The sequence below is a fragment of the Mastomys coucha genome, unplaced genomic scaffold (genome assembly GCF_008632895.1).
Source record: "Mastomys coucha isolate ucsf_1 unplaced genomic scaffold, UCSF_Mcou_1 pScaffold15, whole genome shotgun sequence".
In the NCBI taxonomy this organism is placed as follows: domain Eukaryota; kingdom Metazoa; phylum Chordata; class Mammalia; order Rodentia; family Muridae; genus Mastomys; species Mastomys coucha.
Genome location: NW_022196897.1, coordinates 152,152,728 through 152,167,677, shown reverse-complemented (window position 1 = coordinate 152,167,677; position 14,950 = coordinate 152,152,728). Strand labels below are relative to the sequence as shown.

Sequence of the window (14,950 nt, the reverse complement as noted above, 5' to 3'; positions counted from 1 at the left end):
GTGTCTGTCTAGTAAGGGGGAAACTGAGGCAGTATATGGCATGCTTCTGTGGGGTAGCTCACTGAGCTCCGTCATCTTTCCATTGCTGGGCTTTGAGGTGTTTGGCGGAGGTGGCAGCATCTCTCCTGTGTTCTGAGGATAGGCTATGGGCTGCTAGTGGGCTGCTTTGAGCGACTCCAGCTGGGAAGTCCAAACTGGGTATTCCCCTGCTGCCCACACCCACCACTGGTGACAGGCGTGGTTTCCTAGGCCGTGCTGAACCCCACGTCTCTGTGTGGCCTGCATAGCCACATGGCGGCTGAGGAGTCTAGCTTCAGAAGGTGCAGAAATGAGAAATGCCGAGTCCGAAGCCTTACACTGGTCCTGTGTCACACTGGCCAGTTTCCCTAGGTCAGAAGAGGGTGAAGAGCTGCACCATTTCCTGGGGTGGAGGCTGCACAGGGGCGGGGCTGCCGGGCAGAGTCTGAGGAAGTAACCACTCTTGTGCCCAGACGCTTGCCTCAGGAACTGGATTCATCTGGAGGGCCCTGGAAGGCTCTAGGGTCTGTAGGAGGTCTGGGCTTGGGAGAGCACAGGACACAGTCTGGAAGTCTCTGGGGGTCTCTAAGCAGGAGTTGCTAGCCGCCTTTTGGAGTATGATATGAGGGCCTCAGAGAGACCGTTCACCCCTGCTGGGGCCCTTGCTCTGAACACTATCTGGAAGGCCTGAGCTCAGGAAGAGTCTCATTGGCTAGCCCTGGTCACATGGTCACCCTTGGTAGGAGAGGCTATCCTCTACAAGATAAATTGGGGTACTGTTTTCCAAAGAAGGAAGGAGAGGGGGTTGCTTCTCAGGCAGGAGAAACAAGAAGTCTGCTTGGCCTTTACCAAGGTAGGACAGCTGTCATCTCAAAGGATGGAGTTTTTTAAAGGCCGGCAGCGACAGCTTTTCCTGTTCCCAGACTCTGTAGTGAGGTACTGTTGGGGTCTGGAAGCCCCTCTCCATAGGGCAGAGTCACCTCCCCTCATCCAGCTGTCCCTCAGGGTTCTTGTCTGGAAAATGAAGATGACCTGTGTAAGCCCTCCCGACACCCCGGATTCCGGACACACCCCTGTCCCAGCCTTGTCTGGCCCTAGGATGTGCCTACTTAATGACGCCCAAGTTGATGCCTGGCAGTTTGTAGCAGCACTGCCCGGCTCACAGGATCCACAGGCTCCCTTGAGATACTTACTAGCCCGTGAGGCACACAGGGCAGGAAGTAGGGCTCGCGCATTCTCTATTCATCCCAAATATAGCTGGTTAATTGGTCAAAGGGATGTCAGGCATCCGTCCCACCTGTGCATCCGGGTCTCTGGAATGACCAGAACACTGGGTTGTTTATGTTGTCTCGGGATGGAGGGATGCCACGCTCAGTCAGGCGTCAGGCAGGAGAAGAAATGACTGAGCTATTAATCCCAGCAGTCAAAATGCCCGAGTGTTCCTGGATGGTCTTCCTAAAGAACACAACACCATCCATAGCCAGAAACCCCTGTGCTGTGTGTAGGGCACCAATGGGGCACGGGAAGTGTGGGGCTGTGCGATGGGGCGAGAGAGGCTGGGACGGTCAGTCCCCACTGAACACCAGCCCGCAATTAAGCGTGAATAACGACTCTGTTCAAGTTGGGCTTTATTGCTTTTGGCTCCAGGCCTTTTACAGAAATAACTGTAACTCCTGCCAAGAAAGCTTTTGTCCTCAGCTGAGAGGAAAGAACAAAGAACAGAGGTGGGAATGTCTGCATCTGATTCTAGTTCCCCGAAAACACCCAGGAAGGACAGCAGGCGTGGCTGCCCACAGGCATGGGCGACGGTACAGCTGTGTCCACTCTCAGCTGTGCCAGCCAAGCAACTCTCCTGCATGCCTCCGCCATCACTCCTGCATGCCTCCGCCATCAGAGCTCTTTGTGCTTACTCCAATCACAGGGCCTTTGCCTGTATTAGTATTCCTGTGTGGTGTGGGTGGGGGAATGGGTGCCACAGCGTGCATGCAGAAGTCAGGTGACAACTCTGTAGAGTTGGTTCTCCTACCTTCGTGTGTGTTCCAGTACCAGAGTCCAGGTTGGCTGGCTTTTGTAGTAAGTGCCTTTGCCGCTGAGACATCCCGCCGGCTCCTTCATGTGCCTTCTTTCCTTTCCTCTGCTTAGAAGCATTTCATGAGCATTGCCTAGGATACCCAAGGCCCAAGAGTTAGTCCCCAGCAACGTGAAAGAAGGAGGGAGGGAGGGAGGGAGGGAGGGAGGGAGGGAGGGAGGTAGAGGGGTGAGGGTCGGGGGAGGGTGTCAGCGTTTCAGCTATAACCAGCTTCTCACTGACCTTTGAAACTCAGCTCAGTGTCACCTCCTCCCAGAGGCCTCCTCTGATTGACTCTCTGGAACCCCCCTCACCCCCACAGATTCCTTCAGAGCTCTCAGAAGAGTCTGAAATTCTTCATTAGTTCATTCTCTGTTGTCCTCGTCAGAGCACCACTATCTGGAGCCAGCCCTTCCTTCTTCATATTCCCTGCGGCACCCACACACAGTGGCTAGCACACACACATACACACACACACACACACAGTAGGTGCTCAGGAAAGATCTGGTGGTTCTGGAAGATTCCCTCCCAGCTCTCCAGCCAAGCTGCAGCGGGGCCTCATTGTCTGTGGGTTTAGAATAGACCGGCTTTTCCCTGTGGCCTGTCTCCCAGATCTAGGTTCTTTTTCTCTTTTTAACATTTAATTTTTAATCATTTGTATGGGTGTGGGGGTTGTGTATGTGAAGGCAGTGCCTGCAGAGGCGTTAGGCATAGGATCCTCGTGAGTTGCCCAGTATAGGTGCTAGGGACTGAACCCACGTCTTCTGGAAGGGCAGTCGGTGCTCTAACCCACCGAGCCATCTCTCCAGCCCCTAGGTGCTTCAACTGTGCCCATGTCCCCAACTATAGACAAAGCCTGCTGCAAACAGGTCTCTTTTTGCAAAAATGACCAGGACCAGGTAGTACTGAAACTTCTCGCATGGCAAGCCTTCTTAAGGCTCCTTCCCCGGTCACATCCCACCCTGTGTGAGGTCTTCTGTGCATCTTAACTCTTACAAACAAGGAGGGAGAGTTGGAAACAAAAGCAATGGAAAGAAAGTAATGTTTTCTCAAACCTCAGATATAAAATCTACTTCTGTCTCTCCTAGATCTGACTGGGAAAGTTCGTTGTCAGGAAAGCCTGGTGAGATGGCCTAGCATCCTAGCGTGCCTTCGGCAGAGACAGGCAGCTCACTGCTGGGCGCACAGAGGAAATTCCAGACCAGACAGTGAGACCCTTCTCCCTCTAAAAAACAGAAACAAGGTCTAGGGGTGTAGCCTGGTTGGTCGAGCCCTGCCTGGCATGTACAGAGCCCTGGGGTAGGTCCCCAGCACTGCATAAACGTGGTGTGGTGGTACATGGCTGTAATCCTATCACTCAGGAGGTGGGAACTTGTCAGAAGTTCAAAGTCACCTTTGGTGAGTTCAAGGCCAGCCTGAGATATGCAAGACTTTACCCTTCTCGACTTCCGGATCCTGGTTATCATGGCTTTCACCCGACTGAGTCATACAAGAAATTAGAGATAGCTGGGGACCTTCAGGTTACCCAGACTTCCGGGCCCTGAGGAAGTTCTGGAATGGGCATGGGGCAAACTTATATCCCAGTAGACAGGCAGCTCTCACTGCCCAGCAGGGCAGGGACACTGAGGTGATGGTCTGTGGGCCATTACACTGTGTATGTTTGAGAAGGGCCACAAAGCCTGGTGTGTCCATCTACACTGTGACCTCTAGACTCTCATGGAGAGGCGAGGCTCATGTCCTCTGCCCTCAGACTAGCCCGGCTACATCACACACATCAAGGGAATGAAGGGCAATTGCAAAGCCATTGAAGGGAACCGGCAGCTCCCTCTGTTGCTAGACACTCAGCCTTGGAGCCCTCTCTTGGCCCCACCCAGTGTCCACCAGAAACAGGCTACATGCAGGCTTGTTCAGCAGCCTGCAGATAACCCAGGTCCCAGCTCTGGAGCCTTGCCAGCCATGGCTACAGACAGCAGAGAGCAGCCATTTTTCCTAAGTCTGACAAAAATAAGTGAGTTTGACGCATATCCCAGAAGGCTCAGTGGGGAAACTGACTGTAAAAAAGAGAGAACAGGGCGTGGGGGAGGGGAGGGCTGGAGAGATGGCTCAGTGGTTAAGAGCACTGACTGCTTTTCCAGAAGTCCTGAGTGAGTTCAATTCCCAGCAATCACATGGTGGCTCCCAACCATCTGTAATGAGATCTGATGCCCTCTTCTGGTGTGTCTGAAGACAGCTACAGTGTACTCATATAAATAGAGGGAGAGAGTAAAAGAATGAGATAGGCAATGGTGGTGAACACCTCTGGAGGCAGAGTCAGGCAGATCTATCTCTGTGAGTTCGAGACCAGCCTGGTCTACAGAGGAAGTTCCAAAACAGCCAGGGCTACACAGAGAAACCCTGTCTTGAAAAAAACGAGAGGGAGGGAGGGAGGGAGGGAGGGAGGGAGGGAGAGAACTCGTAGCTGAAGAAGATGGAATCTATTGAGCTTGAAAGATGGAACCGAGAAGCCAGCCCTCTCCTTTCAGCTTAGCTGGAACAAGGCTCCTAATGTCACCGGCTCCTAATGTCACCGGCTCATGCCACTTCCCAGAACTGCCCTCTTCCTGTTTGCCTTCCTTTTCCACTCCACAGGTGGCAAGATAGTGACAGGACCCTTTGTTTTTGTAGAGCGGGCTCCTCTTCCTGACCAGTGAGGCCAATGCACCTACGTTCTGATTGCTTGGTTCAGGTCTTGATCTCATGGTCTAACCTTAGACCTCTGTAGCTGTGTCTAAACATTCTGGACCAAAGGCAGGAAGAAAGGAATGATCAAATGAAACTAGGTGCCGTTGCTGGGTGGGCCAGAGCCAGCAGATGAGACTTGACAACGTTGCCTGGGTTTTTGCTGTCCACTGATCTACTTCTAAGGATCGTTAGCCACTCCACCCCTCTCAGCTCTGTGCGGTGGATGCTGTTACTTCTCCCACTTTATAGATGGAGATACCAAGTCCCTAAGAAATGATACACCACCGACATCCAGTGGACGGTGGAGCTGGTTCAAACCTGGCCAGCCAGTTCCAGATCACAGTGCACCCCACCGCACTCCACTCAGTGCCCCCTGCTGCCTCATTCCACTCACCCAGCTTCGTGGACTGCCCTGCTCACCAACACCCCCTCTGCCTGCTCCGTGGGAGCAGGGTTTTGGGTGCAGCTTTCACTGGGCACAGCAGATGTACAGATGTGTGACCGCTGGGGTTCCACAGCTGTCGACCATCTGCTTCTTTGGCACGTTGATGGACTGGACACTCCACTCCCCAAGACTTCGCACGTGTTGTTACCTTCCCAGATGCTGAGCCCTGTCTTAAGGTCAGGCCTCCACCCTTCCACCCCCAAACCACTCAGAAGGGTCCTTTTGTCCCTATCCTGTTTCAGGGCTAGCTTGGTTCTCTTGTTTCTAGCTGGAATCCCAGAAAAAGGCACCAGGGGCCGAGGTCCTGGACCTAAGAAGGGGACACGGGAAACTGTCCCCTGAGAAGCCAAAGAACACTGGAGAGAGCCTGCACCTAGCTGGCAAAAGATGCCATCAGGGCGGATCTGACATGTGCCCAGCCAGACGTCTGTCTGGCCACATGTTCCCCTCCCACTCTGCATTCTTTCCTTCAGCCTAAGGCCACACCTCTACCAATTCTTCAAGCTCCCCCTGAGCTCCAGGGGTCTCTGGCCTTTGTACCTATTGAGCATCTCAAACTTGACACTTCCCACCCTCCTCCAGGCAGCCTTCCCTGACTATCCCCACTAGCATTTCCTCTGAGCTCTTCCTATTCACTAAACCTCAGTCCTGGGCTTCTGAGTGGCTAGGACTGAGGTTGTGAGAAAAGGACCTGGGGTCAGGACATCTGAGGGCACCTATGAACAGAGCCATGGCTCTCAGTAGAGCCATGAGCTTACATCCCAGAGACCTGCTTCAAGCCTGCCTCCAGAGCACCCTTCTCTTCTCTCCCTTCCTGCCCCCTCCTGTGTCCCCTTGACAAGGTCACCAGAGGCAGACAACACTGACCCTCTGGTGTGACCAGTTCTTAGGAAGCTCTTGGGGGACAGGGAGTGGATATGGTTGCAAGCCTCATTATCCATGGCTGATTTTGAACCCCTCCTGCTTCAGCTTCCCTCCTGCCTCAGCTCTCTCGTCTTTGCCTCAGTGCTGTTGTATGTGTGGCTAAGTTAACACAGGATGGGTGTTGAGGATTGTGCAGAGTCCCTGGTAAGCACCAGGGGACTTTAGTTACCCCTCGACATTCCTTCAGAGGGTTATCATGTTGGGGGGTATGCTCCCTTCTTAAGGACAGCCCCAACTGACTAGTCTTTAATTGACTTAGTTATTATTACCCAAAATTACCCATTATTACCCAAATCCTCTCTGGGCTCCATTCAATCCATGTGTAACACACATGCACACACACACATGCACTCACACATGCATACCCACATGCATGCACATGCACACACACATGTGTACACACACACACACACACACACACACACACACACACACACGGGAGAGGATAGACAGCACCCAGAACAGGTCTTCTGAAATCTCCCAGGCTCGCACTCTCTCATTGGTCAGACCTGTGTCACATGCCCACCTCTGGGCCTGTCACTAGAGCCAAAGACAGGAGATGTTCATTGGCTCTACCCGTGTCCATGGACCTTGCTGCAGCAGTCACACTGAATCACAGTGGCCTCTGGGCACAGTGGAGGGCTGTCATTAGGTGGGAGACTGTGCTGTGATAAATCAGAACAAGCATGAGCACTCACTCACTGGTGTTGGGCACACAGAAAGGGATGAAACTCACGGACAGAGATCTGTGCCTTCAGGGAGGTGACATTGTTCTGGCAGGGAGATTGGCAGGTAGAGTAGCCAATGGCTGCAGTGTCCAGGGCTTCAGTCTCATCCAAAGCTGGGATGTGAGCAAAGACTGGGTGGAAGGGCCCGGGAAGATTTCCTCCTGAGTAGCCAGTGCAAAGGTCCTGGGGTAGAGACATGCCAGGCATGTACAGAGGCCATGTGGTTAGTGCCAAATGTAGGAGGGAGAGAGGATGCAAAGAAGGGTAGAGTCTAAGGTCGGATTGTGAGGGGTCTTGTCTTTGTGCCCTTTGGGGACTTTCGGGTTTTACCCTGGGTGGAATAGAACCTCGAAGGCTTTTCAATAAGAATAGGCCCTGGTTTTTCTTTAGTGGAATTCTGGCTGCTTGGTGAGAAGAGCGGAACCCACTAGGGGTTGTGTCGCCCGTCCTAGGGGAACACTCCTGCCACCAAATCCCTTACATCATATCTAGGTGGTCCCAGCCTGTGGCAGGGCTCTGCTCCCAGCTCACAGGTATCTCTGTGTACTCCAGACTAATCTCTCCTCCGCTCCGACCCTGTCAGCTACATGGTCCTTCCTGTACTCTCTCCCCTTCTTGTGGGGCTTGGAGACCCCCCAGAGGAAAAGAGCCATTCTAGGTATCCCAAGTGAGACCTTGGGGTTCTCCAACGCTGTGCTCCACGGACTAGGAATCTCCAAACACACCAAGGCCTGCTCCCACGTAGAGCGGCACATAGATCTGGAAGTATGCGCTGTCTTCGTGCTCTTGGGACTTTAGCTGTCTCCAGAGATATTTTGCAGGGTGGGGGTGGGGGAGCCTTTGCCAAGTCCAGTGAGAAGAGGAAGGGCTGGACAGGCTTTGAAATGAGCTGATGGGAGAGGCAGTGTGAGAGGTGGTGGGCAGGACGCTCTAAGACAGCACACGGCTCAGAGGCATTGTGTGCAACGATTTTGAATCTTCTTACCAAGAAGGGGAAAGCAGAATGTCTCCTGTCATTGTTAATTGATTTCTTCTGTGTCCAGAAAGAAGCTGGCACAGGTCCAGAAGAAGTCATGGTGGCGGGGGTTGGGGTGGGGGACTCATCAAAAATCGACCCACGGATAGCTCGGGCTGACAGATAATAATTAGCCCCTCTCATGCAACAGCTCTGTGTTGCGGAACTCAGCCTCTATCCGGAACAGGAAGGGCTCCTTGAGACCTGCATACAGAGCCAGGGCTGGGACCGGAGCCCAGCAGATGACATCTGCCTCTGCCCCACCCCCACCCCACCCCTCTGATAGCTAAAGAGGCTCTGGGAGGGGCACCTGCATACCTGCTGCCTTTCCGGGCAGAGAAGACTGAGGCTGGAACGGCAGCCTAGTAAGGACCAGCTTACAGGCCTGCTTACGTGATTCCATCCTGCCAGCCCAAACCAAGCTGGGTTCAGACCTTGCTTGCCCAGAACCAACAGTCCTGGGAACGTGATTTTAGCGGTCCGTGTCTTCCTCCCCTCATCCGTCCGCAGAGTGGGCATGGCATCACTGGGCAGTTCTGCACTTTAGATGGGCTGGTAGCTGTGAAGTGCTCAGAGGGAGGACCACCCGGGCCTTAGAAGGAGGATCACCCAGGCCTTACAAGCTGGGATCTCCCGAGTGCTTGCTCATGTGAGTGAGTCCTGGCTGGAAAGCTGCCACTGGAGGTCCTGTGGGGCAGCCTGTGGGCATTCCCTTGGGGCTGTGTCACTTCTCGGAGAAGCACGAAGGAATACTTCTGGGACTTTTGGTGCACCAACATTGTGCTTCCAGAGGGGCCCCTGGCCTCTTGGTGAGGGATCCCTCTGTCCATGTGAGCCTCCTGTTCCCTCCAGACTCGGTGGCAGTGCGCGTTGGCTTCTTCTGGCACCAGCTGGTATCCTCACTCAGGAGAACAGAGCGTTTGAGAGGACCCTCCTGCAGGGAGACAAGCAGCTTTCTTTAGCTTTCTTTAGCTCTGTGTGAACCACTCTACAGGGAAGGGATGGCTCTGTCCCACTCACCCTTGGGGAAAGAGGTAGCTATTTCAGAGTGTATATGCATTTATTTAACTTATTGTGATAGTGATGGTAGATGCTGTGACTCAGACAGGCTTCAAGCTTGTGATCCTCCTGCCTCAGCTTCCCGAGTGCTGTGATGAAGTTGCCACCTCACTTGTCTTTTAAAATGAATCTGAAGACGTTGTGGATCAGGGTGCAGCCCAGTTGAGAGTTTGCCTAGCCTGTGTATACCCTGAGTTCGATCCCTGGCGTAGCATAAGCCATGGTGATGCACCTCTGTAATCCCAGCACCCAGAAGTGGAGTCAGGGGCTTCAGGAGGTGAGGTCATGCCCAAGCTATATGGCAATCAGCTACATGGCAAGTTTAAGGCCACACTGAGAGATAGTCCCCAAAACAACAGAGAAGAGTGGGTTAAGCAAGGAAGGGTTAGTTGGAGGGTGGCAGGAATGGGGACTGTGACATTGGATTGGAGACGTTGGGGGACAGAGTTTGAGGGTGAGGAGAGACACCAGGCAGTCAGGAGGGCAAGGCTCAGATGTTCTCCGCTGTCCTCTCTGGGTGCCTGTGGGGATGGTGTGTCTGTCTTCTTGGCCTTCATGGACAGGAGAACCCACGGGGCAGGGGGCTCATGGAAGGGGCTATGGAAACCCTGCAGGAGGGTGATCACTGCCCAGAGATCATTCACACTGCAGTGTGAAAGCTCTGCTTCCACCTCTGGGTGACCTGTTTGATCTCTCATGCCCAGACGTCTGGAGGGGAAACTGAGGCACGGCAGTTTTACGTGACCAGACAGGGAACTTGAAAGTCTATGCTTTTAACTGTCACGCAGGGTGGATCAGGGAGGCCATTGCATTGGCTCTCTGTGGTGGTAGGGGAGGATTTAAAATGGCGGGGGTGGGGGGTGGGGTGGGGGTGGGGCAAGGCAGCTAGTGATGTCACCCTCCGCAAACAGGCCAGGCTTCCCTTCTCACTGTGTCCTTAGTGGCCTGGTGCCCTGACTCTCTCCCCAGCTCACTGTGGAGGCACTGGGGCAGGCACTGGAAGTCACTCACTCACAGACTTCACCCCACAACACAGCCCCTCCCGGAGTGAGTTGGGGGAGGGGAGAGGACATGCTCCAGGAAGCTCTGTCTGTCAACCCACTGCATCACCTGGGTCGGAACTGGGTACTCACAGCACAGCAGAAGTGGTGACCACAGGCACAGAGGTCAGGAAGGCTCAAAGAGAGGTGCAGACTCTGGGGCTCTCAGCAGGCGGGGCCCATTGCTACCCTGGGGCAAGAGACAAGCAACCCATGTGACCCCAGTAGAACTGTGGCTACAGATGGGCAGCTACTGTGCGGGTGCAGGTGGGGAGACGGAGTAAAAATAGCCGAGCTCTCAGATGGCTTCCAGAGGTGGCAACAGGATCTGCTCTGTGTGGAAAGATCAAGAAAGTGAACAGCGCCCACCTAGACCGCCCCTGGGGCCTCTCTAAGGATGGCGCCATCCAGAGAACCAACATGGCTGGCTCCTCCTTGGGAGCCCTCAGAAGTGTCTGGAGAGGCATGTGGGTGCCCTAGGTCTCTGAGTTGTACAGACCCCAGTTGTGGCATAGCCCTCTGGAAGATAGCATTCCTCCCTGCCTCCCTCTGCAGAATTCAGAGTTTCTCCCAATCTCCAGCCCTCTAGTTACCTACTCATTGGCATCAGGCACTGCCCAAGGAGCAGGGGACCGAGCTGTGACCAACACAAACCCCGTCTCTGTCCCTCATGGAGCTGTCCCTCCTGTGTGTAGAGTCTCTGTGGGGAATGTGTGTGGATGGGTGCAGTAAATAAGATTGTTCTAGGGTAGGGTAGTGATTGGGGAAATCAAATAGGTGATAAAATATGGAGTGTTTGGCGTGGAGCCAGAGTGGGCCTGCCTGAGGAGGTGACCTTAGTGCCTAGACTTGGCGGAGCAGAACGAGCCCATCACACTAAGGCAAAACTCTTACTGTGATGTCAAAAGGCAAGTGTCAAAGAGTCTCAAGGTGGAAATGACCCCGTCTTGTCCAGAAAGAAGCAATGAGGACAGAGAGCATTTGAGGGATTGAAGCGGGTGAGCAAGGCTTGGTGATAAAAGGAGACGGTTAGAAAGAATGAACACAAAGCCCAAGACCAGCCTGAGGCCTTGGGCTGGCACAACCAGAAGCAGGTCCCCCTCCCCCCACTTTGGGCCCCACGATCTGAGTTGCTGTCACTACAGTCAGGGCCCTGCTGAGTCAGGGCATCTGCTTGTCATTGTAGGAAGTTCCCTCCATTTGCCCTGAAGAGAGGAAGGCCCCTGGTCACTTTATAGCCCTAGGGCGAGTGACATGGTGAGAACAGTAGGCCATACAACCCTGTGGGGGCCCTGGGGTGGTGGCTGGCATCCCCTTCCCATATGTCCATAATCAACAGGGTGGACAGTCTTCTTTGAAGCCACAGTCGTGGTGATGTGTCCTGACTCAATGGCACATAGTCCTCCCTTCTCCATCCCCAGGAAAAGGGGGCTGAGTCCCGCCCCCTTTGGGACCACCATCCCACCTCCCTCACCCACCTTTGCCGGAGGTACAGTCCGCCTGAGGTCAAGGATGACCGAGGCTAGCGTGGAATACTCTCTCTGCAGTCATATTCGGAGTCATTACTCCGAAAGGTCAATGTGATAGGAGCCCTTCCTTCCGCCCAGCTATGGGATCAGGGGATGCGAGCCTTGCATCCGTGGCCCTGCTGAGTTTGAGTGATTAGCTTGGCCATGGGGGAAACTGGGGCTCTTCTGTTTGTTTGTAAGGATAACAACCCCCAAGGGGTGGGGCTGAGCATTCCACCCAAAGCACCCCAGGAACCCAAGCCTTCTGCTGCTGGAGCTGGAAGGGAAGGCAGCCGGGGGTACTGGTGGCGCGTCTCCTTCTGGGTCTGGGTCAGCGCTCTTGTCTGTTAGGGTGTCTTTACTCTGCTCCAGGTCAGTCTCCCCTCCAGGAGAGTCCCTGTGGACGGTCCTACTGTCAGCCTGCCCCTGAGACAACTTCTCAAGCTCAGCCGGCCTTGCGTTCATGCCATCCTAGACCGTGGGAAAGGCTGTCCTTGCCCACACTGGCCCTTCCCGTGTGAGGCAGCATGTAAGCCCCGCCGGGTAACTGTGATGTCAGTGCTAACTCTCACCTATCCCTCTCATCCTTCAGATCCTGAGGGAAGAGGGGAAGGAATCCCATCCTCGAGATACCACCTCAACCTCTGCATCCGGGAAGAAGCCACAGACTAGCAAGCCACGCCCATGGCACCCCCTGGCCTGCCACTATGGCTGCTGTCCACCGCCCTCCTCTCCCTTCTGGCTGGCAGCTCGGCCTTCCTCTCCCATCCCCGCCTGAAGGGCCGCTTCCAGAGGGACCGAAGGAACATCCGGCCCAACATCATCTTAGTGCTCACGGATGACCAGGACGTGGAGCTGGGTAAGTGGCTGAGCTAGCCAGAGACACCAGGGCTCTAGAGGTACCATGGTCCTACGCCCTCATAGACACTCCAGGTGCCAGGCGGTTGTGTAGAATTTGCACCCAAGCAGGTGCAAGCCAGCTCACACTAGGGGGCCTTGAGAATGTGGGTTTGGAGTGACCCTCAAGGGTAGGGATCCCCATCTTCCCAATGCAGAGTGATTCCCCAACGTCTATAAGATAAGGAGCAAAGGGAGTTGGCTTTTGCTCTTTCTGCTACAAGAAGCCCTGGTAGGAGATGCCAGAACTGAGGCCACCAGAAGGAGCTTCAAGGGTCAGTCTAGATCTGTTCTTGATTACCTGTGGGGCATCTCCCAGTGAGCCCTATCTCTCCCTCCCCGTGTCTTCTCACCTTAAAGTCAGCGTATGGGCTCCTCCCCAGCTGAACCCTGCGTCCATGCTCTCCCACGGGAACACTCGACCCTCTGTATCCTCAGTTCTCCATTTGCAGATTCAACCAAACACACATCAAAAACAAAATGTACAGGCATTCTCCCCTAGTCATTAATCTCCGTGCTAGGTATCGTAAGACCTCGCTCCCTGTGTCTCCATCATCTAGGGTGAATAAAGGGGATGCAGGTTATTAGCAAAGAGCACAGCAGTTAATATGGGAGCCTGAACATCATCAGAACCTGGTCCCCCAGCACTGAGGGACAACTGTGTAATCTGAGCCGCAATGCAAGTGGCTGGGGACATGGCTCAGTTGGTAGAAAACTTGCCTGGCATTTGCAAAGTCCTGCAATCTGTCTCTGCCCAGCACATCAAACACCGGGTATGGTGACATGGAAGTGAAGCCCAACACTAGAGAGGAGGAGGCGAACAGATCAACAGTTCCTGTGTATGCAGATAGTGGAAGGCTAGCCTGGGCTACATGAGATCCAGAAATTTAAAAAAAAAAAAAAAAGTAAAATGAAATTAGTGCAGTAGCGTTTTGTTTAACCCAATATGCAATCATCTGAGGTGTGATCAGCAGAGTAAATGACTTGAGAATGTTTGGCCTTCCCTTCCCTTGCTCCCAACACTTGGCCTGTTAGATCTTGGTTAGGACTGGCCCCCTCTCCTGGGCTACACAGCAAGTTAGATGCCCCTCGTAGTCATCTCTCCTGTGAAAATCTGGAAGCGGGTGTCCCAGGTAGGGGAGAAGAGAATGTACGAAGGCCTTGGGGCCAGGATCAAGGAAGTAGAAATGGCTGGAGCCTGGAGCCAGGTAGATGTTGTTGACCAGGTGAGGGGTGGGTCCTTTCCTCTGTCTGCTCTCTGAGGACAACAGAATATAGTTGGTGGCAATGACGGAGTGACTTACAGGGCAGATCTTTGCAACACAGTGGATACTGATGACCCCAAGCACGGCTTCTTCTTGGAGAATTCTAAGTACAGAAAGAAACAATGGTCCAGAAGTGGTCAAGGCTCAGAGCTTTATCCACAGCTTGACATGCAGGGTACTGGTCTCCTGCTCATTGGGAGGGAGGGATCTGTGAGGAGTCTGCATGATGAGGCTGAGGAGCAAGAGTGGCTTGCATGCAGCAGGACCTGGCTTCTGCGCCCCTGGGCTCCCTTCCTGTGGCTCTTAAGCTATTGGCTCTGGTACTGGGGCATCCAAGGCATCCCGCATGGCCCCATGGTCAGGCAACACCAGTATAATGAGGACAGTAGGTAGAAGTGCTAGAAGCCACTGGCCTGGTGGGGGCGGGGATAACTCAATGGCAAAGGGATACAACATTGATAAACCATGAGCCATGTGACCCCAGTGAGGGAACAGAGGGATATTGGGTTGGAATTTTTGTAGTTGTTTTTGGTTTTGTTTTGAGACAAGATCTCGCTATGGAGCCCAGGTCGGCCTTGAACTCAGAATTCTCCGGCCTCAGCCTCTTGAGTGTTAAGATGACAGGCATGAGCTACCACTAGCACCTTGAGTGTCATTCTTAGTGAAACAGGTCAGGAGGGTGTGGCGTGACCTCACTTGAGTTCCCAGGGACCCTAGTGCTATGCTGATGACCTCAGGGGTACGAGCAAGAGCAGAGGAGCAAGATGGGTAAGGATGAAGGCTCAGAGTAGCCAGAGTGGAGATCCAGCTGTGTATACCTGGATGCACGGGTGCAAGACCTGACCCAGCAGCGACTAAATGCTGACTTTCAGGACTCCCTTGCTAAGCCAGGAGTGAGAGGATGAACCATGGCTGACTATAAGTAGACATAGCCATCCCTCTCTCCATCTTAGAGAAAGTGAGGCACAGAGATGTTAAACCTCCTGTCCGGGTTGCACAGCTAAAATGTGTTGAAAGGGGATTTGAACCTAGAACCATGACTTTATCACAGTTGCTCTTAGCCCATTTCCAGGATGGATGATGGACTGTCTAGAGAGTGTCCATGTTGATGCTTAACTGTCGCAAGTATTGTCGCCGGCAGAATCTGCAGATATGCATCTTTGCTCACAAGAGTGAGTGTTCCTGCCACGGACAGGGTTTTCTCGCGGGGTCCCTGTTCCGCGGGACACGGGATTCTGGCCAGGTGGGCACGGGATTCGGCT

The 14,950-nt window shown here is 53.8% G+C and overlaps 1 protein-coding gene across 3 annotated transcripts in view; it reads left to right on the top strand.

Moving 5' to 3' along the window:
- The window catches only part of Sulf2 (sulfatase 2), an 83,616-nt gene that overhangs the window by 11,083 nt on the left and 57,583 nt on the right, over nt 1-14,950 (top strand). For all 3 annotated transcript variants that reach the window (XM_031372799.1, XM_031372801.1, XM_031372800.1), the window contains exon 2: nt 12,119-12,385. In XM_031372799.1, the coding sequence (XP_031228659.1) occupies nt 12,211-12,385 (175 nt within the window). In that variant the 5' untranslated portion in view covers nt 12,119-12,210. The remainder of the gene's footprint in view (nt 1-12,118; nt 12,386-14,950) is intronic.